This window comes from Diadema antillarum, unplaced genomic scaffold, assembly GCF_040938485.1.
Source record: "Diadema antillarum isolate AM-2024a unplaced genomic scaffold, OU_Dant_1.0 seq00000049_RagTag, whole genome shotgun sequence".
Taxonomy (NCBI): domain Eukaryota; kingdom Metazoa; phylum Echinodermata; class Echinoidea; order Diadematoida; family Diadematidae; genus Diadema; species Diadema antillarum.
Genome location: NW_027271158.1, coordinates 1,667,826 through 1,695,547, shown reverse-complemented (window position 1 = coordinate 1,695,547; position 27,722 = coordinate 1,667,826). Strand labels below are relative to the sequence as shown.

Below are 27,722 nucleotides of genomic sequence, written 5' to 3'. Positions count from 1 at the left end.
TAAAAGAAATAAATAAATAAATTCTGCTCATTTAGTCATCTTTATGCTTATTATTCCCTATAACATTTGAAGTTTGACTTGACAGAAAATTCTTAGTTTTCCCCTCTTGTTTCTCACTTTGTTTTTCTTTGAGGTTATAAAGAGATAAAGAGAACAAAAACTTATTTTCCCTACTTCATTCAGGTCTCTATTTGTGTTAAACTGGTCTTTTGTTGTCAATGTTTTCGTTAAGGGCATTTGCAAATGAAAGAGAACATGTCAATTTTTGCTATTTTCAATTTTGTGCCTTGGAGGACAAAAACAAATGTGCTCACTCATGCGTAAAGTTTTCTTTTTAATTAACCTATTAGCTTTATAGCCAAGTAAATTACCTTTGATATGGTATATAAAACATTGGTTTTCATAAAAATCTTTTATGAAAAATATGACCTCAAAAAAGTGTTTACTTTCTTTTTTTGCTGAGTGTATGTAAAGAAGAGGCAAGAAATGGCAGTGAGGTGAGCATTAAGTCTCTCCATCGGTGAGGCCCAGTCTCTGGGAGTGCTTGGCCAGCGTGGCATTGGTCTTCAGCTCCAGGTCCTGGATGTGAGCGCTGAGGATCCGCTCCAGTTCTGCCTGGTGTGCCTGGTCCTCCCGAAGGAACCGGGTCCCAACCGACTCTCGTGATGGTGGCCTCTGAGTGGTGACATTGGGGGGGGGGGGGGGGGGAAACAAGATTCCTCTGGAATGAGATACCAGCGATTCATGACCTACAGGTAACATTTGTGATCGCCCAGCTCAAAACCCACAAAAAGCCACAAACTATGTTTTTCGGTAATGGACTAAATGTATATCATCTGGGTTGGACACCTCAAATTTTCAAGTTTGTCTTAACTGTTCCCGGACCATTTTTTTTTTCTTAAGATAAGCGCTGCTTTCACTGGGTTTTCAATTTTTTTGATAGTTTTGCACAGCATGCTCAAGTGACCCTAATCTTTAAATCCTCTTATCTCCCTTTCCTATGAAACTGCATTTCTTACCTCTCTCTTCTTTCAATCGCTCTTTGAACGGCTTAGTATCGTCCAATTTTAAGAAGTTACATATCATTTTTAACCCGTTAAAGATGAGTCCCGAGTATACTCGGGCAGGTGTCTATGGAAAATGCATGTTGTAGCAAAATCAGCCTGTCCTCAACGGGTTAAGCTTAGAGCTTACTCATCTAAACTATGTACAAAAGTGGAAATTCATGTTGGCCTACTTTTTGTGGGTTTTGAGCTGGGTGATCACAGTTGTGCTTTTCCAATGAAATTAACAAGGAGGATAATAATGATGGTTATAAAAATGTAACCGACATATACTGCAGATGCCAAACATTTCATTGGCATAATATTTCATATATAAATCGGGAGATGTGAGGCAAAAGGTTGACAATTGCACAGTACAAATTCAAGAATCCGCAAATGTATTTTTTTGAGCCACTTGGTGCACAAAATTAATCACGCAAAAATATCAATGCTTACAGTAGTAGGCAAAGGCACGTGTGTGCAGCTGCAGCCTGCTCATGTTGCATGTAAGCACATAGCTCTCACACTTAGTACTCACCGAACTGGAGGGTAGTATTTTGGTGGGTTGTAAAATTCACAATTTTTTTTTTTTGTCTCGCGAAATTTGCGAAAATAAAATCTCCATGAAATATTCAGCATCTACAGCACTGTGAGAGTGATGATTAAATTGGCAGTGCTGATTACAATACCAGTTATTAAAATGAGCACTACGACTAGACATAAATAAAAGAAAGGAGAGGAAGAAAGAGAAGATAGAGAAGAAAAAGGAACAAGAACAAAAAGTACTGGGACAACACGATACAGAAGAACAGGAAGAGGAAGCAGACAAAATTAAAACACCTTAAATTATGAATGAAATATGAAAACGATGAATTTCATTAACTATGATGCATATACTTTTATGATTATCCATCCACTCTTCTTATCTTAAAATTCTATTTCCTGGTAACCTAGAATATGATTTCTTCCCAGGAGAAAATCATTGTGCAAACACATGTGGTAATTTTCACAAGAATCATTTTTGGAAATCATTAATACAAGGATGAGCCATTACATCATTTGTCATTCTGCCGGAGATGTTGCCCATTTCTGAGAAGCCAGAGATGTCCATGGATGAGGAGTCCATGTCTCCAAAGTTCTCATCACCATGGCGATGACCTCTGAAGGCCGGCTGGGGTGATGATGGGGGTGATGGGAGGGGTGAGCCGGAGACAATGGAACCAGTCTCAAGTGAATGAAGGGCCTCTGATCCAATGTCTGCTGAGGCTATAAAAACGAGAGGATAACGAAATGAATGAATCAGTGGTAACATGAGGCAAAACAGCTGCAAATATCCTGAAAATTTCACATGCTTTGCTACATGCTTCTAGACTTCATGCAGGGTTCTCGCCAGGAATTTCTTCACGCTTGTCGGCATTTATGCGCGCTGTTCTGGGGGTGGGTACGGGAGGGGGGATCCCCCTCCCGCGCGAAGCGCGGAAGCCTTCGCTAATGCTCAATACAACACAGATAAATCGCCGCTAAAATGCCACTAAATGCGACATTTTCACGGAGATGTAATGAACGTTGTGAGGAGCATATTCTCACAGAAACAATGCAGAAACTCCATACCTTTTGTTAGCGGCAGTTCCTAAATAATAAATGAAAGAGAAGTAGGTGCCGATGGTGGAGGTTCCGATTTCTTTTAGGCCTTTCCTGTTTCACTGTTATAATAATTAGCCGCCTCTGCATCGCAACAACGCGCGCCGTGTTGCTTTCTCGCCGTCTGCTCGACCACGTGGTAGGCCTATTGCATGCAGATGCGCGAGAAGCGATCGAGAACTTTCGGGACATCGTTGCACTTTCATTTCTGGGTATACTGCGGTAGTTTGGCAGTGACATCAAAGAGATATCATACAAAAATGTAATGATGGTCATTATTCCGAAGGTTTGTTTAATCATAAAATGAAACGATTCATTACTGAGTACTTCGAAGGTTTGTAATCGAAAACAACAACAACACCAAAGGTCGGTACTACAGATGAATGTTCAAAATAAAACTGATTTCGTTCGAAGATTAACAAGCATTTTTTCTTTATTATTTTCCGATCAACGAACCTTCAGAAAGGAATCTATCATCTATCATCGTTATTGTTTCAGAATAACAAACCTTCAGAATAAGAAAACACCCTTTTGGGGCCGTTGTTGTATTCCGAAATTATACTGGCAGAACATTCGAAATAACAAAACTGATTTCGTTTGGATATAAACGAATATTTTCTCCTTTATAATTTTTCTATTAACGATCATTCAGAATTAAGAATGTAGAGTATTATTTTGCCATTATTCTTTCTGAGTAACGAACCTTGAGGGTTAGAAAACTGTAACCGTTTTCATTTCTTCTTTATCGTTTTCCGATTAACGATCGTTCAGAATTAAGAATCTAAAGTATTATATCGTTATTCTTTCTCAGTAACGAACCTTCAGAGTAAAAGAAAACTGTAACCGTTTTGGGGCCGTCGTTTTATTCTGAAATTTCAATGACGGAAACGTTCGAAATAACAAAATTGATTTCATTGTGAAATGAACGGACATTTTTTAAAATCATTTTTGGATTAACGAACCTTCAGAATAAGGAATATAGTATTATTTTTTCATTAATCTGTCGGAATAACGAACCCTAAGAGTAAGAAAAGTGCAACTGTTTTTTGGGCAGTTTTATTCCAAATTTCACTGGCAAAACGTTCGAAATGACGCACTGATTTCGTTTTGAAATTTACGGACATTTTTCTTTATTCAATTTTCGGTTAACGAACCTTCAGAATAAAGAATCTATTATTATTTCATCATTACTACTTCTGTCGGAATAACAGACCCTTATAGAGTACGAAAACACGCTGTTTTGTGCCGTCGTTTTATTCCGAAATTTCACTGACAGAAACGTTCGAAATAACAAAACTGATTTCGTTGTGAAATGAACGGACATTTTTTCTAATCATTTTTTGGATTAACGAACCTTCAGAATAGGGAATTTAGCATTATTTTATCATTAATCTGTCGGAGCAACGAACCCTCAGAGTAAGAAAACTGCAACTGTTTTGGGGCAGTCGTTAGTATTCCAAAATTTCACTGGCAAAACGTTTGAAATGACGCACTGATTTCGTTTTGAAATTTACGGACATTTTTCTTTATTCAATTTTCGGTTAACGAACTTTCAGAATAAAGAATCTACAATTTATTATTTCATCATTACTACTTCTGTCGGAATAACAGACCCTTAGAGTACGAAAACACGCTGTTTTGTGCCGTCGTTTTATTCCGAAATTTCACTGGCAGAACGTTCGAAATGACAAAACTGATTTCGTCGTGAAATGAACGGACATATTTTCTTAATCATTCTTGGATTAACGAACCTTCAGAATAAAGAATCTAGCATCATTTTATCATTAATCTGGCGGAGTAACGAAAAAAAAAATGAATCCTGGTGGCGATAACTGATGCTGGTGTAGAGAAAAACAAAGACAGCTCGCTCAAAAGATGCTTCCTTCTTTGCAGATTATTTTCTCCCCAGTCATTCCTATCGTTCTCCTCCCATGAACCCCTGCCATGCACGGACGATGAACAAAACAAAATGTTACCGATGCTGCAATGAAAAAAAAAAGAAAGAAACACTCCCTCAAAGCAAATTATCTACACTTTTCAAGTTGAACAAATTGATGTTCGTAATGAAGAATAAAAAAAAAAGCACGACCTCAAGCAGTGGGGAAACTTGATATCATGGCTTGTGGAAATTTCCATGCTTCCACGAAAGCCAGGTGTCAGATAAAGAATGTCGCGCGTACTGCCACCTTGCTTCAGTGGTCGTAAACAGCGTGTACATAGCATGTAAACCAACTGGGAACATTGATGAATGATCATCATTTATTTTCTGCCCATGAAGGCCCCCTAACCCACCTTTTAACAAACCAAGCCAGAAGCACGTGGAGCATTACGTATACGTTGAACTTGAAAGACCATCATGACAGAATTACTATAAATTTCGGCCCGGAGAAGGAAAATGGAATATTCACGAATGACGTTTACAAATCCATAGAAATTGAAAAGGCTAAAATGGAACGCATGGCTTTTTAGATTTAAAAAAAATAACCCACTGAAACTACCAAAACCTAAATAACAATTTGCATTTGCTTACTCCATCGCACGTTCTTTTTTTCTTTTCTTTTTTTAACGAAAAATGGAGTTAATTTTCTCTCTGCGGCAATGCTTTGAACGCATCTAATTTTGCGTCATTGCCGATGGCCAGCTTCCTAAAGAATTGATACGAATCCTTTCAAATATACGAAACAGTCTAAAGATCCTGGATCCTGGCGGTGAATTTCGGTGGTATTATAAATCCTGCTCACTATCAAAATTTAATCATCTGTTCCTTGCGCCATTTTACCAACCAACTGTTCCTGAAAATTTCATCCTAATCTATTCCCAAATTTTGACTTATTTTGCGAATAGAGAGACAGACAGGCAGACAAACTAACAAACAAACCAAAGCAGCCAAAAAAAAAAGAAAAGAAAATACAACCTTTGGCGGAGGGGGGCATGCATTTCATATCGTTTGTTTTTGCGTAACCCGACAACAAGCGTGACAACAAGCGAGCACGTGTCAGCCTTCCTCAGCCTCGCTCGGCCTCCGACCCTCTCTTCCCGTCCTCTCTCTCCCTCTCACAATACACTGTAGCGTTGTACACGCAGGCGGCTGGATAAGTGGCCGGCTGGGTGCTTGTGCATGTGTGTGTGGATCCCAAATCAGAGCGCATGTGAGTGAGCAAGTGTATGATGTGTTGTGTATCAGCAGGGAGGTGAGACCTCCCTGGTATCAGCTAGTACGTCGCTCTGTTGAGCCGCGTTGTTGTGATCGGTGCGGTGACTGCGTGGGTAAATTTTTGCGCTTGTATAAGTATGTAAACTGCAGCTGCTTTCAACATCTAGCTTCTTTTCTAGCCAGATAATAAAGACTGAAAAAGGCGAGAAATTGGTCCGAACTTAGCTCGTCAAGCAAGTTACCCTTGTCGGCAAGTTCACGCGTGGTGTTACCCTTGTCGGCAAGTTTTACCCTTGTCGGCAATTGCTTCTTCAAACCGCACGCTTGTCGGGGCCGACAAGGGTGATATACGCTGGCGAGATCCCTGTCATGGTATTAATTCTTGTAATGCATATGCAAACTTAATAATCACTAAAACGCTAAGACTACATATGCACCTCTACACACTCATCAATTACAAATTTGTTATATGTCTTTTCGATAGCAAACTTTGATCTAATTATTAGTTACACAGATTAACATGTATTGATGTGAGTAACAGTATATTTCATCAAAGGACTAGACTGGAATCAGCACACTGGGTGGACTCATGTTACATAATGCACTGTCAAACACTAAATCTGAAGTTACTGTAAAATATTTCTGCACACATATTCCATGAGTGCTAAAAAACTTACTCAGTACCTTTGGCTAAAATTTTGTCATATATCTGTTGCATTTTTCTCCTTTAGTATGACAGGTTCCATACAAACTGTACATTTTGTATGAAAATTCAATGACAAGCATGTCCCAATTTACAGACATCTCATCCCATTTAAGATGATGATCTTGCAAGATTAAGTGGCAACATACTGTTCAATGTGACTTTAAGTAAGGCAGTCTTGGCAAATGTTAGTAAGACATTATAACCACTGGCATATCCACCGATAGGAAGCTGACTGCCGCAAGAGGCAAACGACGCAGGAATCACTAAATCTCTCAATCTAAAAAAAATAATATGTCCTGTTTAAACAGTTAAAATAATGTGACTTGGAAACATTACATGTACTCTAACTCTGATATATGCCCTATAAAGCAGTGATCCTATTCACCGGAATTCCAAATACCGTAAAAGTAGATATTTTCGCATAAATAATTTCTTGCGCTCTGCCGAGTAGGATGAATTTCGCATGTTTTAATTCATTTCCACGGAATCAAGACATTACATAGTGGTACATTCAACAAGCAAAAATATTCACATGCTTTTATTTTGGCACTAGTTTCTGGTCACGTGAAATGCATGAAAATTTCCACAACACAAAAATTCAGCTTTTACAGTAATGAAGGCAAGCTGTACAATGGTATACACTCACTGTCCTTCCAATCATCTGTACCCTCTGGAAGATTTCTGGTTTGATTGCTGGGAGCAGGGTGGGGTGTGCTGAGGAGTGAAAACAAAGCGATAATTGATCAGTGACTACTGTTTACGCCATAAATTTTGCAAAGTTTTCATTTTTCGCGAATTACGCACCATTTGCAAAATTAGCAACATGCAAATACATGTATATGAAATCAGATCTCAGCATGAATGCAACAGGAATGTGTGCAGTCATGGCTCCGTGCATACTGTACTCCACGACCGCAAATTTATTCACTCCAGAAATTGTTGAGAACTCCAAATTCACGAAATATTAGACATGCTAGAAATACAGTTTAACAGTATGCTCTTCACATATCTGCATGGAGATTGGCATGTGTACTTTGACGCAGTAATTTATGGCTACTTGTTTGTATGTCTCTTTCATTTTCGGCCGTCAATGTATATTGGTCAGCATACTCTGTTGTCTTCACAGAAAGATTTTGAATAGGAGAAATCAGTTGCCATTTCACCTGAGAACCTGAGTCTGGACTGAGCAATGTTGTGTGTAAGCATACCGTCCCCTCTAGCAAGAGGCAAAACACTCTGTCCCTCAGATAGGACATATAATGGAGGTCCCGTGTATGAGAGAGTAACAACTCATGCACGTAAAAGATCCTGCTTCATTCATTCATCGCAAAGAGCAGGGTGTTTAACCCGGTGAAGTGGTCCCACCTCACATCCAACTGGACCCCATGGAAGACCAGCTTAACATAGCTGAATATGGGCTATCCAGCCATCTTCTCAGATGGAAATGAACATACAAACTTGCATAATGCTTTCGAAATATACAGTACATGTACCATGAAGATGCCAGAGTAAAGTGGATGAAAAGAGGGATATATTTTAATTAAGAGAAAGTTGATATGGACATCTGAAAGATACTATCCCAGGGTGGTAAAACTGCAGGTATCAGGTATACCTTTTTAATAGTGATATCATCAATATATCCTAGTATATAGCAAACTAGAAAACTTTAATACTATCAAAGTCACAGAGTAAAAGCAGTGATCAGATATTTATTCTTATATAAGTTATAGTTCTTCAAGATTAGTCATAGGCTTGGCTGACTTGATTACGGCTGGATAATTTATAAATAATGAATTAAGTTTAGTTTCTGCTGAAGTGATCAACAAAAGTCACATTTACCCTTGATGTACTCTAGGATGGTCTGAAGCTAACCTTCCTGGACTCTGTCCACCAACTGCAGGAATGGACCTGTAACCAAAACTTGGTCTAGTCCTTGCTGGGCTTCCCTTGGGACTGGGTTGAGGTCTTTCAGCACCGGGCCCACGGAGCGATGTCTTGGGAGTCGCACCACCCCCTGGTCTGGAAGTATCCTGCACTGTTCTGGACCAGGAGTCACTCTGCCTGACAGGACCTAGTCCATCCTGGAGACCTGACTCTTGGGACTGTTTAGTCTGGGCCATTTGAAGTTGTCTTTGAATAGCCTGAAGCTGGGACTGCAGGACATGGACATCAACGTCAACCTAGGGCACACACAGACAAAAAGCGTAGTTATTATACAAAATATCAGATATCTTGTCCTAAAGACATTACACATTTTCCACTAAAAGAAATAGGTATAAGGTTGTTTTTTATTGATAAAATCTCTCCTCTGCAGACTAAATTTTCCCAAAGCCTCTTCTCCAAAGAGGACTGCAGGGCTAAGGAAGACTTGGTTGGTAGGAATTTTGATTACTTGCTGAATGACAGACAGATACACCACTCATAAACATATATCACGTCTATTTCCATCTCAATATTCCTACTGACTCCTCAAAAGGGACATTTCTGCTATCCTTTGCCGAATCAACTCTCTGTAACAATACAGCTTTCGCTGCAACCCACGTAACCGAGAGCAATATATCCCTGGCATCTGCATGCGTGGAGTCATAACCACCATACTTGCATGAGTGACGATACAGCTACTCTATACCTACTGTACAGCTAGTCTGTATCTACTGTACATGGGTGCATGCAGTCAATGGCACACTATTATCAAAACAGTACACCCAATAATCTAGCAGTAACTACTGAAAGCATGAGTTTCATTAAAATGCCCAAACAGACAAAATTCACTGACAGAATTTTATACTCAATACATCCTGTAGATGCTATCAATCATTTCTTGGATTTCTCTTCACAAAAACCATAGCCATGTTACAGATGATTCACTGGCATGCATTTTAAAGCAAAAACAACAATAAAAAAAAAAGACTTCATTGACCTGGAGGTCCTGCTAAGACAAAAAAAAAAAATAAATAAATCATCGAAGGCAAATGCCAACAACTTTCAAATGAAAGACTGAAAATAAATAAAATATTGGAGAATGGATGATGTTATGATAAAATGATTGCAAATGCTATTGCTGACATTGAGTACAGCAATCAGTTTTACTGACACAGAAAATGAAGCAAAGAATACCGTGCAGGACTGGAATGAAAAGAGGAAGAGTTGGAATAAGATAGCTTACATTTCTGACATTTTGACTCTGGATACCATCTGCAGCCCATTGCCACTGTACATCATTGTTGGCCATCCCTCTAGGGTAAGTCCCATCCACAGCTGTGTGTTTTTGGTGGATATGACCATCAACGGGAACTGTCTGGGTATGGCCCGACAGCTGTGAGCCACTGAGTGAGCGGTTCTCAACTCGTAGGGCCTCCAATTCAGCATTAGCAAGCTGTTGGGATGATTAAAAGGACAAGAATATCAAATCCACTATGAAGAAGGATAAGATGGCAAACTAACATACAGTATTTATTGAGCTCGCTAATTGGCTTAAAACATAACAGCAGTTTGCATACCAACATTTTGAAAGTCTTCATCCTAACAGGGAGGTGGGATCTCCATAATCCTTAAATTCTGCATCTTCATTCATATATTCATAGTAGCCAATCTAATGACTAGTCCTACGGGTATCTCATATATCACACTCCCTTCATCCTATCATCCAATGGCATGCCTATGTACTTTCTCTCCAGTCTCTTCAAAAATCCATATGTGCACGCTAACATCTTTGGTGTCATATGGAACCTTCTGGTTCAAAGCTACATCCAGATGATCTTAACCCTAAATAGCCAGGCTATTTAGATACATGATAGAGCCAGGGGGGGCCTCCCCCCTTAAGATCTCGGCCATCAACTGTGTGAAGTATTATTATATTATATAACTTCAATTTCGGAAGCACGTGCTTAGGGATCACATATTTGGTGTCAAAAGATGCGGGAGACTAGAAAGAAAAAAGTCATGAAACATTGCAGCAATGGCTTTTTGTGATGGCGACATATTGCGCAGAATGTCGGGGGGGGGGGGGGGGGGGCCTTTGAGCTCCCCCAGACTAGTTTGGGTTAAGATTGACACTTTGTCCCATCAGCCTCATTATGGCATCTGATAAAGTGTTTTCATCTCCTCTGACTTCCTCTGCATTCTTTTAATGTTGCTTCTCTATGCCTTGAAGCCCATCTCATACCTTGAGTTCACTCTTGCTCCTCTCCCTGTCCTCCACCAAGCGATGCTCTGCATCCGACAGCTTCATCCTCAGCGTCTCCACCAGTGCATTCCGCTGCCCGAGGGCGCTGGTCAGGACCTCTATTTCTTGCCGCATCCCGGCCAGATCCTCTTGGAGGCGCTGCTCCATGCCATCGCTTAGCTCTCTCTGCATCCCAACAAAGATGCACAACAGGGGAGTACCAACCCAGATTCCTCAACCAATTACTGCATAAAATGCCCTGTATTTTACATTCTAGTGCCCCCCCCCCCCCCCCCCCCCCCCACGAGTCCCTATCCCTGCGTTCACATTAGTCCCTGTGATGCGGGGAAAGTCCCACGCTGTGGGAATTTCTCCTCAAAAACCACAGTGTAAACGCTCGCTGGAACTTGTCCCCTCGTAGGAAGGTGAGTCTGGGGGCAAGATTTGGAAAGAGTGACCTTGGGGCAAAAATTGATAGCATCCAGCTGTATTCACCAATGTGCGCATGCCTGATGCCTAGTTTCAAGTGGCAGAGCTTGCCCCAAGCCCAAATTGCCCCCGCAGCTCGGGGACAGTTCAGATAGCAGTGTGGACGATCAGTCGTAAAAAAGATAAGATCTCTGGAGATAGGCCCCTCAATGAGGGGTCTAATATTAACTTGGGGTATAATGCTACCAAGTAGTGAACAGTTCAAACTGTGTGGAATCCCTCATTCCTTTCACTAATTCTCTCTCAGTGCCTAAACACAGTAAGGGAAGTCAACTCTTTTCACAATGTGCAAGAATTCCAAAAAATGGGTGTGTCCCCCGCCCAATCTGGAAGAGTTTTACCAACCTTGGCCTTCTCGCTCACTTGCTGCATCCGGGCACTGTTCTCCATCCCTCTCAACTCGTCAGTCCTTTCTGTCAGGACAAGGTTGAGGGCAGCATTGTCACCTTGCACTGAGTCCAGCCTGGAAATACAAAATGTATATATGAGGGTTCATAGTCAGGATGTCGCATGTACTTTGCATATCTCAACAGCTACTTACATCCCCTTGCTATGGCATAAGATCTTCTGTAATAAGAGACCAAATTTTTCACAAGGCTGGAACGTAAAATTGATATATACTGCAGAAATTGTAGAAATCAGGCTACTACAAGTGAAGTTCAGTTTGTCATTGAAGCATAATTATACTATGGACTGAGATTTTTTTTTTAGTCATCAACTATTCATACATTTCCTGTTTATCGAAGAGAAACATCTCACTTCCAGCACACCGGAATGGCTATTTAAATACAAATTTTAAGTTCCCTGTAAAAGGATAACAACACATAAACTTATAATACAGACAGAAAAACAAAACCTGTCTGAGCTAGCGAAGGCCATGACCAAAAAGGGCCAAAAAAAAAAGCCATTAAGGTGGGATTCTCGTCTTACTTCTCCTCCAGCCGCCCAACCTCCATCTTGAGTCTGGCCTCGGATTCCACGAGGAGCTGGATCTTCCTCTGCGAGTCCTGAAGCTGAGTTCTCAGTAGCGACGTCTCCTCACTGACCTGGATGCTCCTCTTCCTGGTCTCATCCTCATGGCTCCTGATGAGGAATGATGTTGCCATGGCAACGATGATGAAGAAGAAAGTTGGTTCAGTGTTGATGCAAGGGCTGCACACTAACCCATTTTGTCGGACCAGTGGGTACCCAGTTTTTCCATTTTTTACTGGTCCATTCCTGAAAAAGTTACTAGTCCAACAATGATTTTTACTGGTCAGGGACTGTCGGACCAGTGGCAGTGTGCAGCGTTGCGTAAGCGCTTGCACAATTGCCCGGGGCAAGTGAAAATCAAAGTCTGGCAAGTGTTTTGGAACAATGGAGAAAAAAATGCTTGCCTGAAATGGGCAAGCAAGGAAAGTTTTGAAGCCACTTTTTTCATCACTTCATCCCTCCCTTCAATCCCATGAAGTCAACCATCCAGAAGGCCAAAGATAATGACTGTTTAGTGATGCAAGGCGCTGAAATAATTTCATTTCAGCAAACTCCAAAACATATGTGAAGAAGCCCCAATGCAATTCAACATATTGCAACTTGATTGAACCCAAGTTCAATAAATACTCCAATGTGTTTCAGCGTTTGAACCAATGTGTGCTGTTTTTTTCAATGATTGTGCTTTACCATGCCCTTGACTCACAAGTGATTTTTTTAATATCATTTTCTTATATTTCTGGATTTTTTTTACACATGTGAAAAATTAGTGAAAATTTTGCAGTTACATTTGCAAGTTAGTTTAGATCTTACAGAGGACTAACCTAAGCATGCTTTCTTTGGCTAGCAAGGAGCTGTTGAATTTGGCCTCCTGATCCCTCAGCTCAGTCCTGGTTGCATGAAGGGCGCCCTCTGTTGATTTCAGTTCCTGCTGCAAAGAAGCAACCTCAGCCTCCAGAATCTGTTGGAAAAAGATGTGCGAAAAAGCAAAAATCATAAGGAATATTTTGGAATTAAAAATATATGCCTACATTTTATCAACGGTAGTAGTGGTAGCGGTGGTGGTGATCACTGTGGTAGTGTTGTTGTTGGTGGTGTTTGTATTGCAGCATTGTTGATATTTTATTGATGAAGTTTTTGTATCATGTATATTGTATCCAATTATTCTGATGAAAAAAAAAATGAAATGAAAGGATGAACTTCATGATATGCTGCAACATCCATATTGAAGCATAACCTCTTACATTTTTGCATAAACCAGTTTTTTAAACAAAAATAATTTGCATGGAGCTGCCTACTCTTTGCAAAGATGGAACTCTTAACTGGTGATTTCATATGAAAATGAAAAAAAAAAAACCTGCTAGTGATTACACAGAAACTTACAAGTATGTCTGAATTTTCATTGATGCCTTTGATTTGAACCAAAATAAAAAGAAAGAAAGAAAATATTGCAACTTTGAGTGTATGAACCTCACTCTGCCGAAATCAATGACAAGTACTGTAAAAGTGGAAATTTTCGCACAACCCGATACATGTACTAGCATGAAAATATAAATATAAGCTTGTGAATACTTTTGCAGGCCATAAGTTTCTGTAGTTGACGTCTTGATTCCGTGGCATTAAAAACAAGCAAAACTCATCTTACCAGGCCGAGCGCGAAAACTTACTCATGCAAAAATATCCACATTTACAGTAAGGGCCCTATGCTGTAAAAGGAGTCAATTGTATTTTAAGACAAAATATGGTCCTGGGAAGGTTCCAAAAATGCCTTTTTATACCAGAGGGAGAGAGAGAGAGAGAAAGCCTACATGGATTCTGTGCTCTTTCCTCCCTGTGTCCTCCAGGAGTTGTCTGTTCTCCTCCTCCGCTCCTCGCCTCCGCTGTCCCGTCTCCTCAAGAAGTTCCTCTAGCCGCTGGATCGTTGAGTTCTTGCCGTCCAGCGTGTCTTGCGCCCTCTGCAGTTGACCCTCCACGTGGACAATGCGGGCCTTGAAGTCCAGGTCACTCTGGTCGAGCAGCTGCTGACGTTTGCCAAGCTGATGCTTGTAGGCAGCAACATCTTCCTGCAGAATATCAACATGGGATGAATAATTAATAACACTGATGATAAATCTTCTTTATTATTTTGCCTGTCCACTGCACCTTGGTGCTCAAAAGCAATGTACACCATCATCATACCCTAATAACTGGAATCATATATTCACCTACAATACTCTCTCTCTCTCCATTCCCTGGGGTGCATTCAAGCCAGATTGCCAACTGAATTTTTCTGTGCCTTGGACTTTGGATAGTGCATGGAAGCACTAAAGCATTTTTTGTGCCAATCTGCCCTCAAAGCACACAAAGGCAAACTGTTCAGACACTACAATATCAAAATTGGCATCCTGCAGGTTACTCCCTAATACACCTGGAAATAGAGATGCGATGTAGATGTTATGTCCTGCTAAGGGACATGGGTGCTGTGACAGGGTTTGAACCCTGTAACTACTTTACCAAAATCAAATCTCTAAGTCCACTAGACCATGTCACTTCCAAAACTATGTTTATTAAGAATATGAGCTTTGTACATAATTTTGTCCCTGGAATATAATTTTTGTGTTTATTACGGGTAACCTGGTATAACTTAGATCAGGAAGACAGCATACATCAATTTCTAGTGTGACAGTGTTGTGATCACAATTCATGGAGTTTGTTCTCAATCTCAGTGAGAAAGGATGGGCCAATGCAAAGATATCAATGGCCGGACACACATATTGCCGCATTGCACAGAAACTGAAAAAATGGACATTTGTGCTCAATTAATGATTTGTGTTCTCCTGGATAAGATAACTTTTGTATGTTTTTTAATTTTATATCATGACAGTTGAGCAATCAAATCAAACAGCTTACCACTGCAAGAGTGGTTACGGGCTTTGGTAGCACATACCACAATAAAAGGTACTCGTTCAGCATTACAAATTTGCATGCTTAAATTTTTGCCTTGATTTCATGTCAAGCGAAATATGGAAGTACTTCCACTTTTACAGCAATGGAAACTCTTTTATATCCTTTTTGAATACACTTTGAGCGATCAATTTTGAAGTTGAATATTCTCCTCAGTTATGCTTATCAAGGTCTAAAGTACCCAAAGTAATGGTATCAGCAACATACAAAAATGATTAATAGGTGACATGTGCCTATTAAAGAAGGAAAAAGACATATCACATTCTCCACATCTCACACAGACTGTTTAATAAGACTGCCATCCAAACTAGTGTGTACGCTGAATATTTCATAAGGTTTTTATTTTCGCAAAAGCCGGGTGCTGTTCGCAGATTTAAAAACACACAAAAATATTAACTCCGATCCTGCCATGGATGTGACCTGCATGCATACACTTCTCTGTTCATTACCATACCCCATAATCACAAATTTAGCCACTCACAAAATTGTTGAGAAGTCCGGATTTGCGAAAAGTTAGACTTGCTAAAAAGACTCGCTAAATATTTTGTAGTATACAGTAAGCAAATAATCAACGTTGGTGAAGGTGATGGGACAAACTATCACTTCCGAGGCGATCTGGATGTAGCTATCTTTCCGGAGCGCAGCTGAGGAAAGATAGTGTACACATTCAGATCACCGAGGAAGTGATAGTTTGTCTCATTGCCTGAAACTAAAAGTTGATTATTTGCTTTATATTCCACATCTAGGGTCCTAGAAATTCCCATTTTATTCCACATCTGAAACCGTTTTAGCTATCTTTAGGTATCCTTAGGGCTTAGGCTACGTGTGCGCGTAGATGACAAAACAATGAATTTGCTGCGCGCACTGTGTGGCACCGAAGTGAAAGTGCGTTGCACTGTGTGCTATCAAGTGACCTAGGTCACATGATAGTCCACAGTGCAACGCACTTTTATTTCGCGCGTACTCATCTTGCATTAGGACTGTGTGGACTGTGTGGAGATCAGCGAAACAAAAGGGACTATCAACATAGAGTGTAACGAACTTTTCTTCTCAGGTGATGTGATGGGCAAAACGTCGCTTCATCACGTGATCAGCTCTGGACCAATCCTATTGCAACATTCTTAGTATGTGGAATATAATATTTCCTATCACTCCTCACCTGTAAAGCCTGACAATTCTCTGCCAGTTTCTGCCTTTGGGTCTCCAAGCTCTCCACCTGCTTCTTGAAGGCACGCCGCTGAACATCCCACTCCCGAGACTGCACCTCATAATCCTACCAAAAAAAAAAATATATATATACCAATGAGGAAGAAAATTACTGTATCAGCTATCATTTTCATGTACACATGTTTTTGCGAATGAGGAGGTCATGGATATTTTAGCGAGACGTTGTTTTCGCAAATTAACACTGAGAATATCGTAGTTGCACTATTACCCTAGGTCATGGCGACATTTTCATGTATTGTTAAATTCTTGGTCCAACAGTAATTTGAGAAATTTGCAAAAATTGAACCCTCACGAAAATAACAGCTTACACAATGATGAAATCCAATTGGATACTACTTCACAGGAAGGTCAAAGTTCAAAGGTCAAAGGTCAACTATGTAGATAAGCAATATCACAAACTGGAATGAATTTATCACAGCAACACACTGGAGAAAGTTTACAGTGCAAACTTGCACTATTGCGAGTTACAACTGAATGAATTCCAGAGTCATTTCAAATGTCATCTTAAAGGGCTTGCATAGTATTGGTGGAGATGAAGATTGAGTTTTGAACGTTTTGCAAGATACTAATAAACCACTTATGAAATGTTATAGAGCATACAATTTTTAGAGGAATTCAGAGTTGATTTTATGAAAATTGGTTTTGAAATGGCAGAGAGGTCCTGAAACAAAGTAAAACAAAGTGATCCTCATAAAAGGCAGGTCCCACCTTTTATTATTTCTTTGTTTTGGATATCTTAACCATATCACAACCAATTTTCATCAAAATAAACATTGAATTCCTCTTGGAATTACCTACTTTTTCATATTTCATAAGAGATTTTTCATTATCTCACCAAAAAAAAAGTTAGAAATCTGAAGTCAGGTTTCAACCAAAACTATACCATCCCTTTAACGGAACAGGAAACAGCCATTTAGATCATTTATGACCAAGACATCGCTCAAACACAATCCTCCTTATTCATTTTGTCAGTGAAGAGTCTATATGTACGTTATTTTGGCAAACAAAACCTGGCCTTCAGTATGAGGCAATTAAAGGGAAAGTGCAAATCATGTTCAAAATGACTGACACACCCAGAATTCTAGTAATAATGCCACTTTTCTCTCTCTTTTTTTTTTTTTTTTTGGGGGGGGGGGAGGGGGACTTGTTATAGTCACTGAATACTGTATATTTCATACATTCAGCAAGTCTAATATTCACAAATCAGAACTTCCCAACAATTTTGCAAGTGGGCAAATTTGTGATCATTGAGTACATCAGTGGAAGGAGAAATCGGAAAGTGCGTGCATCCATTAACACAGTAGGTGTGCAAATATTTCACTGGAGTGCATGAGGATGTCCAACAATAATTTCTTATGTTGTCTACCTACATCAATCTTTGTTTGAGCCAGCTTAAGGTCCACTCTGGCCTGTCTCAGCTTGTCTCCAAACTCCTCCTTCGCTTTCTCCGCACCTTCTCCCTGCTTGCCATGGTGGCGCTGCAGCTTCTCATAGCTCTTCTGCAGCAACTTCAGCTGGATGAGAGGAAAAAGTGGACATATACGTGGTATGGCATGTAAGTCACAGTCCTTGCAGAGGTTTGGGGTTCAATACTACACTATTGCCGCACCAACTTTGGTGAACTGCAAAACAGCTTTATGAAAGATGTATGCTATACATTGTGCAAGATCTGAAATGCACTTCCTTACAAATTCATGCATGACACATTTGTAGCCCTAAAGTGGTGTTATTTCACTGCAGGCCGAAAGGTTACTGCCTCTTTTACTCTCGTCCTACTATTGGGTCCATGGAGCCTGTGTCTTGAGAGTATCTCCCTTTCCATGGAACGTCCATGCACAGGCAGGAGGCAAGGACACCTGTGAGATTATGGTACAACTTTAGCTTGGTCTGCTTCAAGGCCCCATACAGGAAATGGCAAGCTGCTCATAGACAAAGTGAACACATACACAAGGGTGGTCCACGAGGGGTTTGAGCCTGTAGATGCAACATGCTTAAATTTTTGTGCAACATCCTCAACAGCTAGCAACATGCTATGCAGCATCCTCAAATATTGGCAACTTGCTCAAAATGAAATGTAATCAGCGTGTGAAAAACATGTGCAAAACTCGAGAAACATCAAAATACTTGGAAAATTTGTGTGCAAAATATGAGAGAGAACATTGAACACAAACACCACAGCAGGAAATGCAGAGTAAGTGGAGAAATAATGTGTGCTACACGCTCCTGAAGTGCACTCCATACACATACAATTTCCGCAATATTCTCATTTATAGAGCTTGCAACATGCTCAAATTTCACGGTGTGGACCACCCTGATACACCATCACCTATATATATAGCCACATATGATGCACCCCCCCCCCCCTCCCCTGGAAAAAAAAATGCATAGAAAGTCTGTACATTTGTAATCACAAATTGTGAGGATGCAAGACTCAACCAATTGGATATTCGGAGTGAAGTCTGATTTCATAACTTCCTAAAAGTTTCTGAGTGCTGTGCCATTACACAGCCAAAAATGAAAGGGGCTGGTTGGTTGGAAGGAGTGCTGTGCCATTACACAACCAACAATGAAAGGGGCTGGTTGGTAAAGGTCATCTGAGCTGACCAATCAACATGCCATCAGTGTGGCCACTGTGTAGTCTCTGAAGAGTGAGCTACATGTTGTATTTATTACTTAATGTGCTGTAATCATGGGGGAATCTCTTCCAATAGCTACACAGTTTCCAAGTACAACACATCTTCTAAGACTCTTTGTGCACCAGGAGAAAAGTTAATGATGTAATGTATGGCTTCCCTTGTACCGGTAATCAATAGCATGATTGGGGTTCAACCGCACTCAAGCAGAAAAAATTTGTCATTATGCATTTTGTAGAGCTGCACTCTTTGTTTGGAAGCCTAAGAGGGATATGGTTGAAATTTCCTTGTATAACTGTGACTATGGTTGCAAACAAGAGACCCGCGGGTCTAGCGCTCACCTGAGTATCGCAAGTTCACCTTTCACGCAGTCACTAATCTAAATTATTCACAGCTCTACCAAAATTTGACGAGGCATTCTCAAGTGGATGATGAAAATGTACAATAAGGGCCCAATTTTTTCAAGATTCCTTAATTTGGGGGAATTGGGGCCCCCTGGGGCCCTCTGGGTGGGGCATGGTGCCCAGTTTGATAAATTGAGATCCTGACCACCTAGGGATGCTACCTGCCAAGTTTGACAAAAATCCATCATGAGGTTTTCAGGAAGAAGATGAAAATGTACAATTCAGGCCTCCATTTGGACCCTTCCAACCACCCCCCCCCCCCCCCACCCCCAAGAGGGGCACCCCTGGATCTCCTATGAACAAACTTGAAACTACAGTCATTACTGTACTCACTCATAGTATTATCTCAGCTCTATAACTTCTGATTCTAGAGAAGATTTTTAAAGATTCCTTCATTTCGGGGGTTTGGGCCCCCTGGGGGCCCCCTGGGCGGGGCATGGTGCCCATTTTAACAAATTGAGATCCTAACCCCCTAGGGATGCTACCTGCCAAGTTTGGTGAAAATGGGTCATGGGGTTCTCAAGAAGAAGATAAAAATGTACAATTTAGGCCCCATTAGGACCCCTCCTCACCCCCACCCCCCCCCCCCCCCCCTTGGGTCCAAAGGGGGGCACCCCTGATTCTGCCATGAACAAACTTGAAACTACAGTCATCAATGTAATAACTCATAGTATTAACTTAGCTCTATCACTTCTGGTTCTAGAGAAGAAGATTTTTGCGGATTCCTTAATTTTGGGGGGGTTTGGGCCCCCTGGGGGGCCCCTGGGTGGGTCATGGTGCCCATTTTAACAAATGGAGTTCCTAACCCCCTAGGGATGCTACCTGCCAAGTTTGGTGAAAATGGGTCATGGAGTTCTCAAGAAGAAGATGAAAATGTACAATTTAGGCCCCATTAGAACCCTTCCCCACCCCCCTCCCCTGGGTCCCAAGGGGGGCACCCCTGATTCTGCCATGAACAAACTTGAAACTACAGTCACCAATGTACTAACTCATATTGTTAACTTAGCTCTATCACTTCTGGTTCTAGAGAAGAAGATTTTTACAGATTCCTTAATTTTGGGGGGTTTGGGCCCCCCTGGGGGCCCCCTGGGTGGGGCATGGTGCCCATTTTAACAAATTGAGTTCCTAACCCCCTAGGGATGCTACCTGCCAAGTTTGATGAAAATCGGTCTTGGGGTTTTCAAGAAGAAGATGAAAATGTAAAAAGTTTACGCACGACGCACGACGGACGACGGACGACGGACGACGGACGACGCACGCCGGACGCCGGACGAAGGGCGATCGCAATAGCTCACTTGAGCCTTTGGCTCAGGTGAGCTAAAAATGCTCATGGTGGTATGTAAGTGCACAACACCATTCAATACTTTCAAAGGATAATGATTACAGAATTGAGAAAGCTGGAATCATGGATAGAATCTTACAATGGAAGAGGGATTTTGTATTCATTAGTGGATTTACAGTTATTGAATACCTGATCTGATATTTGAGCCTTATACAATCAAACCAGCCTTAGTGTCTGTCTCCCTAAAAAGACCAATTGTCCATTATGACCACTGACCCATTTTCCTTCAAAGCATTTTACACTTTGAGGAACCTGTCTGTAAAGTGCACAGTAATATCAAAGCCACCAATCTAACTCCACTTGCATATGAAATCATTTGCACACTAGCACTGAGGCAGTATCATGTAGACTCTTCAAGAATTCGACCAGCCCGTCTGATCTGAAATTATTCCTTTAAAGAACAATCCTTCTCCTCCTTCATCTCGTCAACCTTCTACTTTGGCTTTTTCTTCCTTAGTTTAAATCAAGGCATGTAAATGTCCTGCTGTCATCTAACCTCATGATATAAACACTGTAATATCTACAAAATTATGATTTAGGGTCACTCTGAGTGATCATGGATCTATTTCCCCTGAGGGATTCACACCATACCTTTGCGCTGAAAGCTCAATCTGCAAATACACTAAATCATCTTTGCTATTTACGGCTGCCCAGCTCACCTCTTTGCGCAGGACATCGACCTGCTGTTCATACTGTGACACCAGTTCCTTCTGACTTCTCTCCATGCCCGTCAACTCGTGAGTCAGTCGACTGACCTACAAACCAAATCACAGCAGCCTTCATGCAATCACATAGATGTGGATACTTTCAAGATCAACTTGATCAGCACCATTCACGCTGCCTCATTGATTCGTTACCAAAATGAATTCTGGAATTTGGTGCAACACATTGGATAGGATCTCATCTTAATCATGAAAACAATAACATGAGGTTCAAATAATGTATTGAAATCATGTTTTGAATTTTTATTTTTTATTTTGCAAGCTTGAGTTGCTCACCAATATCCTCTCAGTGTCCTAACCCTCCTGCAATCCCCCGCTCCCATATTCTTACTGCTTGAGTGTCCATTCAATACCTCGAAAAGACAGGAGATGGAGCTAACATACCTCAGCTGATTTCAGATCCAAAGTCATCTTGACAGAGGTAAGCTCTTCTTCCCGTTGCTTCAACTGCGCCTCTGTGGACTTTAAACTGGCCTCCCACTCCAGCCGCTTGCTGTTGACCATGATATCTATTTGACGCATCAGCTCCTGCAGTTCTGCCTCACATGATGACAGTGACCCATCAAAGAGACTGGGAAACAAGACCGAATACAGAAAACTCTCTAGTGAAGCTCAGATAGGATTTGTTGAGATTATTGCAATCATGTAATGCTAAATTATGACTCTAAATCCACTGCCATGATTGTACACTATTAACTCATTGAGGACAGACTGATTTTATACGCATTTCCCAGACACCTGCCCGAGTATTCTCCGGACTCGTCTTCAACAGGTTAAGTCACATTTCAAACTGACATATGCACCCATTCTCTCAGAGAACAGGAGAAAACATTGATCAGTTTCAAAGGCTGTTGGAATGCGACATGATTTTGCTATCATGATAATAACAAAATGAATGATGATAAGTACACTGTAGTTGCTTTTAAAAGGTTTACTTATTGTACCTATTGCTTTGACATGAATTATATCATGAGACATACAAATAACAACGCATGACAAAGGACATGATTTTCTCTTTACATTGCAATAAAAGTTTCAAAACTTTGATTTTGCATTGTTGACAAAGAAGTGCAAATCTTTCATCTAAAAGCACCGGATAAATGCTACATAATATGTAATTTGACTGAAAAAGTGACATAATGTAGGAATCAGATACACATTACCAGACTTACCCAGCCATCTGAGCTTGCTGCTGAATATCTCCCATGGCTGGTGGAATACTCACTGGAAGCTCCTGTAGCCTTAGGACAATGATGTTACATTTTCTCTTCAATCACTTTCATCTGCATAAGACATGGACAATACATGAAAGTTATAAATTTTATTTGTACAGGCCATGGATCTCTACATAATTCATTTTGTTTCCGACATATTTCGAAAATAGCCTATATTACTGGTTCTATGTGTGTAATTCCATCAGCATGGACATTCACTCAGAAAAATCTTTCTCTGTGCCCAGCTGCCTCCTGCATTAAGGCTTATGAATATATCGCGAGGAATGAGCCAAAACACACATACCAGGCCAAAAAAGGGGAAATCTGTCAATCAAGACCTCAAGTAGTACTGGGGGTTGTAAAAATTAAGTCAAAATTGTTGTGTGGCTTTAGAATGATATGACCTGCATAGCCCACCTGATGCCCAACCAGACATGTAACTTTACATCAAAACTTAAATGTGGTACTTGCAACAGGTGACAGCTACACTTGCTGTACTAGACTTCTACTCATGTTTATGCTGTTACAATGTAGCCAATCAACTTGAAGCACAAGACTCGGAATGAGTATAAGAAGAGCAGATCTGAAGAGGACTGCGAAACCTTATAAAAATATACAGAAACAGAGCAACAGTTGAAGTTACAAGAGCCAAGGCAACCTTTGAAAACAAAATTGCTGAGGAAGCGAAAGAGAATGGACAGAACTTTTTTTGGAATTATGTTTGAAGTAAATCAAAAATGAATCCAGGCATTCTTGAACAAATTACTCAGGATGGCACATGGGCCAAATCAGATCAAGGAAAGGCTGTCATTCTAAATGCCTTCTTGAAGAGTGTTTTCACCATACGAGGATATAACATTAGACAAATTGCTTTGCAAGTCAGACATCAGCAAGTCATCATGACTGGATGGAATCCACTCTGGAGTATTGAGAGAGGTCCGTGAAGAAGTCTGCATACCACTTCAAATCATCTTTAACGATGCCAAGCTGATGCAAGAGGGAACTGTATCAGACTCTTGGAGGCAAGCTACTGTAGTGCCCCTCTTTAAAAGGGGGAAGAAAAGTGATCCTGCCAACTACAGGCCAGTCAGCGAAGTGCAAAATCATAGAGACGTTGGTGAGGATCGAAATTGATAAACATTTACACGACAACACAAATTGCTGTCCAATGACTAACATGGCTTCTGTAGTGGGAGATCCCAGGTGTGACTTAACTTTTGGAGGAATGGACTAGATTGATTGATAGTGCCCACAGTGACTGTTTATACCTGGATTTTTGGAAAGCTTTTGACAGGAAAGCATTCCACATGAGTGACTCCTACAAAAACTGGAAGCATTAAATGCAGCCATCTTCTCCAATGGATTGAGACATACCTCACTGGATAGATCTCAAAATTCATAGCTACCAAGACCGACACCTGAGACTAGAGTAGAATCTAACATAGCGAGACCGAGTAAATTTTAATTGCAATATGGCCGGCCTGGTGTGGCTGCGGGCTCCTTCTTTCATCCCAAATACAAGAAAGGGTGTGTGAGGATCTAGCATACTCAAGAAAGTACAACAGATGACAACAAGACTGCTTCCAATCCTTCATCATCTAGCTAGTAGAATATGCAGAGCAACCGAAACTCTTCTCAAGTTAGACACTACCTCAAGTCAAGTTACCCACCTTTTGCATACACAGAACGAAGCAAACAAATAAACGTTTAAAGCCTAACACGAACAGGCTAACTGTTATTGTTAAGCTATTACTAAAGCCAAGGTAATTATAAAGTTTATTCACAATCACCTAAGAACTGTATTTTATTTTTATGATTAACAATGATTAAACTCTTCAAGCACAAGTGACGCCGATGGGGGCACACATCAACATTACAAGCCTGCAGCAGATGTTTTATAAGTCTCTACTCCCAAGTTAACTGCGACAGCCGCCACACGAAGTGTGGCGCCTTGCGGCGCGGTCTCCGGGGCTACTCCCAAGTAAACTAAAGTACGAGTGAGAAAATTCAAGTTGGTCTAACGTTAACGCTCAAGGATGGACAGCAGTGCCAGTGCAGTGCAAGTGGAGCACACGTTTCGACACCGGCTACGAAAAAAATCAATATGTGGGACTGACACTGAAAACTTGCGGCTACTCACTCCCAATCCCTATCAGCGAGTACAACTAAAACTCTACATTTATGTAACACTATATCAGCAAGATGACAAAACGAACTCCTGAGATTTTATGTACACAGGAAATGTGCCTGAACCATAGGCAAAGTACATGTTAACGATAGTAACTTACAAATTCGTTCAAATTACCGCCGCAAGATGACGTATTTTGTTGTGTCCGCTCTTGCCCTTGATGCCTTGCATTTGTATCACTCACTGTGTGTTTTATGTACGAGTACACTGCGCGCGCACCAGCGTTGCGTAATACACCGCACCATATACTGTGGTATTCCACAAAGTTTTTTTTTTTTGTCCAAGTTACAAATTATCAGGAAGGGGGGGGGGGGGTATTGGAAGACAAAAGGGAGATGAAAGACAAACAGAGTGTGTATTCATTGCAATCTGGCTCGTATAGGAGATGATTTTCACTACTTACTTGAAAGTCAAAGGATGGAGGACATGTCAGAAGAATTATTTATCAAACCGTATTAATATAGAATGCGTCAAAAATACTTAATTAGAATGTGTCACTATTGTTTAATTCGGATGTATTGTATGATAAGGAGTTATTAAATCTAGCCAAGTTTTCCGAGGAAGTAACAAAGCTCCACTTTCAACAAAATACATTTCATTTTATTTGTATATTTTTAGGTATGATTCAATATCAATTCATTTCAACGCAATGTTATTTCCATCAGCAAAGTAATAGGCCTACATAAAAGTATAAAGATTTATGTGGGTTTTTTTTTATTTTTGAGTGTGTGTTCAGAAGTATGTACCATCATTGTACACACTGGAATACGTGAGTGTGTGCATTTTTTTAAAATAAATCTAAAGAGTTTTTTATGTACATGAATGATATGTAGATAATGACGATATTTGTTACTGATATAGTAGTAACTATACTCCATAGCACTAATGATGATAATAATGATAATTCACTTGTATATAGGAGACAACAATATGAGAATAAGTATATTTCATAAAAGTGTACCATGCAGCTACATCTATGTGCAATAAGTGATATATATTTATAATAAATATGAATGTTTTGTCTACTACAGGCATATCAACTTTGTATTTCTTTATCCACTACTAAAATGGTTACCCCCCAAATTCTACTGGTTCTTTTTGAGCGGTAGGAGTTCAGTTATTTTTAACAGCGCCAGGATGCACAAACAAATTCTAAAGCTTCGTTGAATACTCAGTATATGTATGTGTGTGTGTGTGTGCGTGTTTTTGTTTGTGTGTGTGTGTGTGTGTGTGTGTGTGTGTGTGTGTGTGTGTGTGTCGTGTGCTTAATAAATACGAACGTGGTGGACATACGACTTATATATTATGAAGACCTACAAGTTCTGCTGGCCTGCTGCAACAACATAGCTCGAGTTTTCTTCTGTCTCCATCTCGATGCTTCGTCCATCAACGGAAGGCATATCTCACCTACATCTTGAGGTGGATTACCTGTATTACCTGTCATCATACGACATTTTGGTTAGCTCACTCACTTGAAAATTACACAACATTATCATATTATGATACCTGCACCACTGCATCTTGTGTATCCTCTATCTTGTGTGTCACTGTCTTCATATCGATATATATTTCTTCTATTCAAGAACATTGATCGAGGAGGTGTTTGCTTTGGCTCGTAAAACTCACTGGTGTGGATGCTGCATACTATATTAATCACAACGTTTTACATGGCTTAACATTGCAACCAATGAGGGGCGTTGAATTTCGCAGTGATTCGCCGCCATCTTGGAATCTACAGCTTTGTTGAAGAGAGCATCTTATGAAGTAAGTATCTGTTGCATTTTCTGAATTCATGGTACGTTTGGTTAACGTTTATTATTTAAACAACGCTAAACTTTAGTATTGTGATGCACTGTTTCATCGATGTGTGTTTATCATTTATTTTCGTCGTCCGTTTTAATGTGTTTTGACATTTTCACGATCTCTCATAACTTTTCTCTTGAGCTTTTGCGTGGATTCTACAATATGATACAAAGAATTATGTTCAGTAAGCCAAAGCTGAAAACAGATTGAAATATGTTGAGTGTGTTTTTCGTGAGAGATGAATATCTGACGTATTATTATTTTCCGGACTACTAGCGTATTATGTGTTCAGAATAATGTGTATGCTTATCATTTATTTTTTGATTAATTTCGAACTGAATATCGTTTTGAAATCTACATTTTTCTTGAAGAGACCATCTGATCAAGTAAGTATTCGTTGCATTTTTTGAATTTATGGTACTTCGTTTATCACTTATGTTTTGATTAATTTCAAGTTAAATATCATTATATTTCTGTAACTTTGTCTTTCAAGAATACGATGTAGGAACGAAAATGCAATTGTAACATTTCGAAATTTGGGTAGAATTTGAATTTTTGCAAATAAAAAAAAATCAAGTTTCACCAGCTAATTCAATAAGATTTTCAGATATAACGAAACACAGTTAATTGTTGCGTTTTCTCTTTTGTGACATGTTCGGTGTTGCAGTGGCTGTCATGATAAAGATATATAAAGAGGCTTTATGAGCAGGCAACCCATTCCTCGTAACAAAACAATTGAAAAGATAAATTATTCTCTAGGATTTGCACACATTAAAAAGCAGGCAAATATAGGTGCAAAAGCGGGGGGGGGGGGCTACGAATGACCTACAATATGTAGTTTGATTTTAAGTACACGATGCTCAAAGTGATCATGAAATGACATACCTAGTATGCGTTTCTGTGTGCAGCTCTCAATACTATTGTATTTCAATATCTCATATATATATATATATATATATATATATATAGCAATAATAACGTCACAATAGAGGAATGCATTAAATGCCAATTGCCTTGATTTTAATTCAAAATCCGAATTTTCGTCAGGGATGAAAGTGCTCATAGACACTATGAGCACT

At 40.1% G+C, this 27,722-nt stretch overlaps 1 protein-coding gene across 1 annotated transcript; it reads right to left on the bottom strand.

Moving 5' to 3' along the window:
- Positions 1–475: 475 nt before the first annotated feature.
- Positions 476–22,645, bottom strand: LOC139725573 (centrosomal protein of 63 kDa-like). The gene is made up of 15 exons (XM_071636663.1): positions 22,611–22,645; positions 21,823–22,009; positions 21,376–21,471; positions 17,708–17,851; positions 16,270–16,383; positions 13,976–14,230; positions 12,992–13,128; positions 12,129–12,281; positions 11,544–11,661; positions 10,710–10,895; positions 9,711–9,920; positions 8,417–8,724; positions 7,191–7,258; positions 2,098–2,309; positions 476–675 (listed from the first exon to the last, which is right to left on the bottom strand). The coding sequence occupies exons 1-15, from the start codon at positions 22,643–22,645 to the stop codon at positions 505–507; spliced, it is 2,394 nt and encodes a 797-aa protein (XP_071492764.1). The 3' UTR covers positions 476–504.
- Positions 22,646–27,722: the final 5,077 nt, after the last annotated feature.

What these genes read in the sequence shown, in the direction of transcription:
- LOC139725573 (XM_071636663.1), bottom strand. Translation starts at nt 22,645, where the DNA reads ATGGGAGATATTCAGCAGCAAGCTCAGATGGCTGG. An exon ending in TCGATGTCCTGCGCAAAGAG is followed by an intron (nt 17,852 to 21,375) that starts GTGAGCTGGGCA and finishes CCTCTCATCCAG; the next exon opens with CTGAAGTTGCTGCAGAAGAG. An exon ending in GGAAAGAGCACAGAATCCAT is followed by an intron (nt 13,129 to 13,975) that starts GTAGGCTTTCTC and finishes TTTTTCCAACAG; the next exon opens with ATTCTGGAGGCTGAGGTTGC.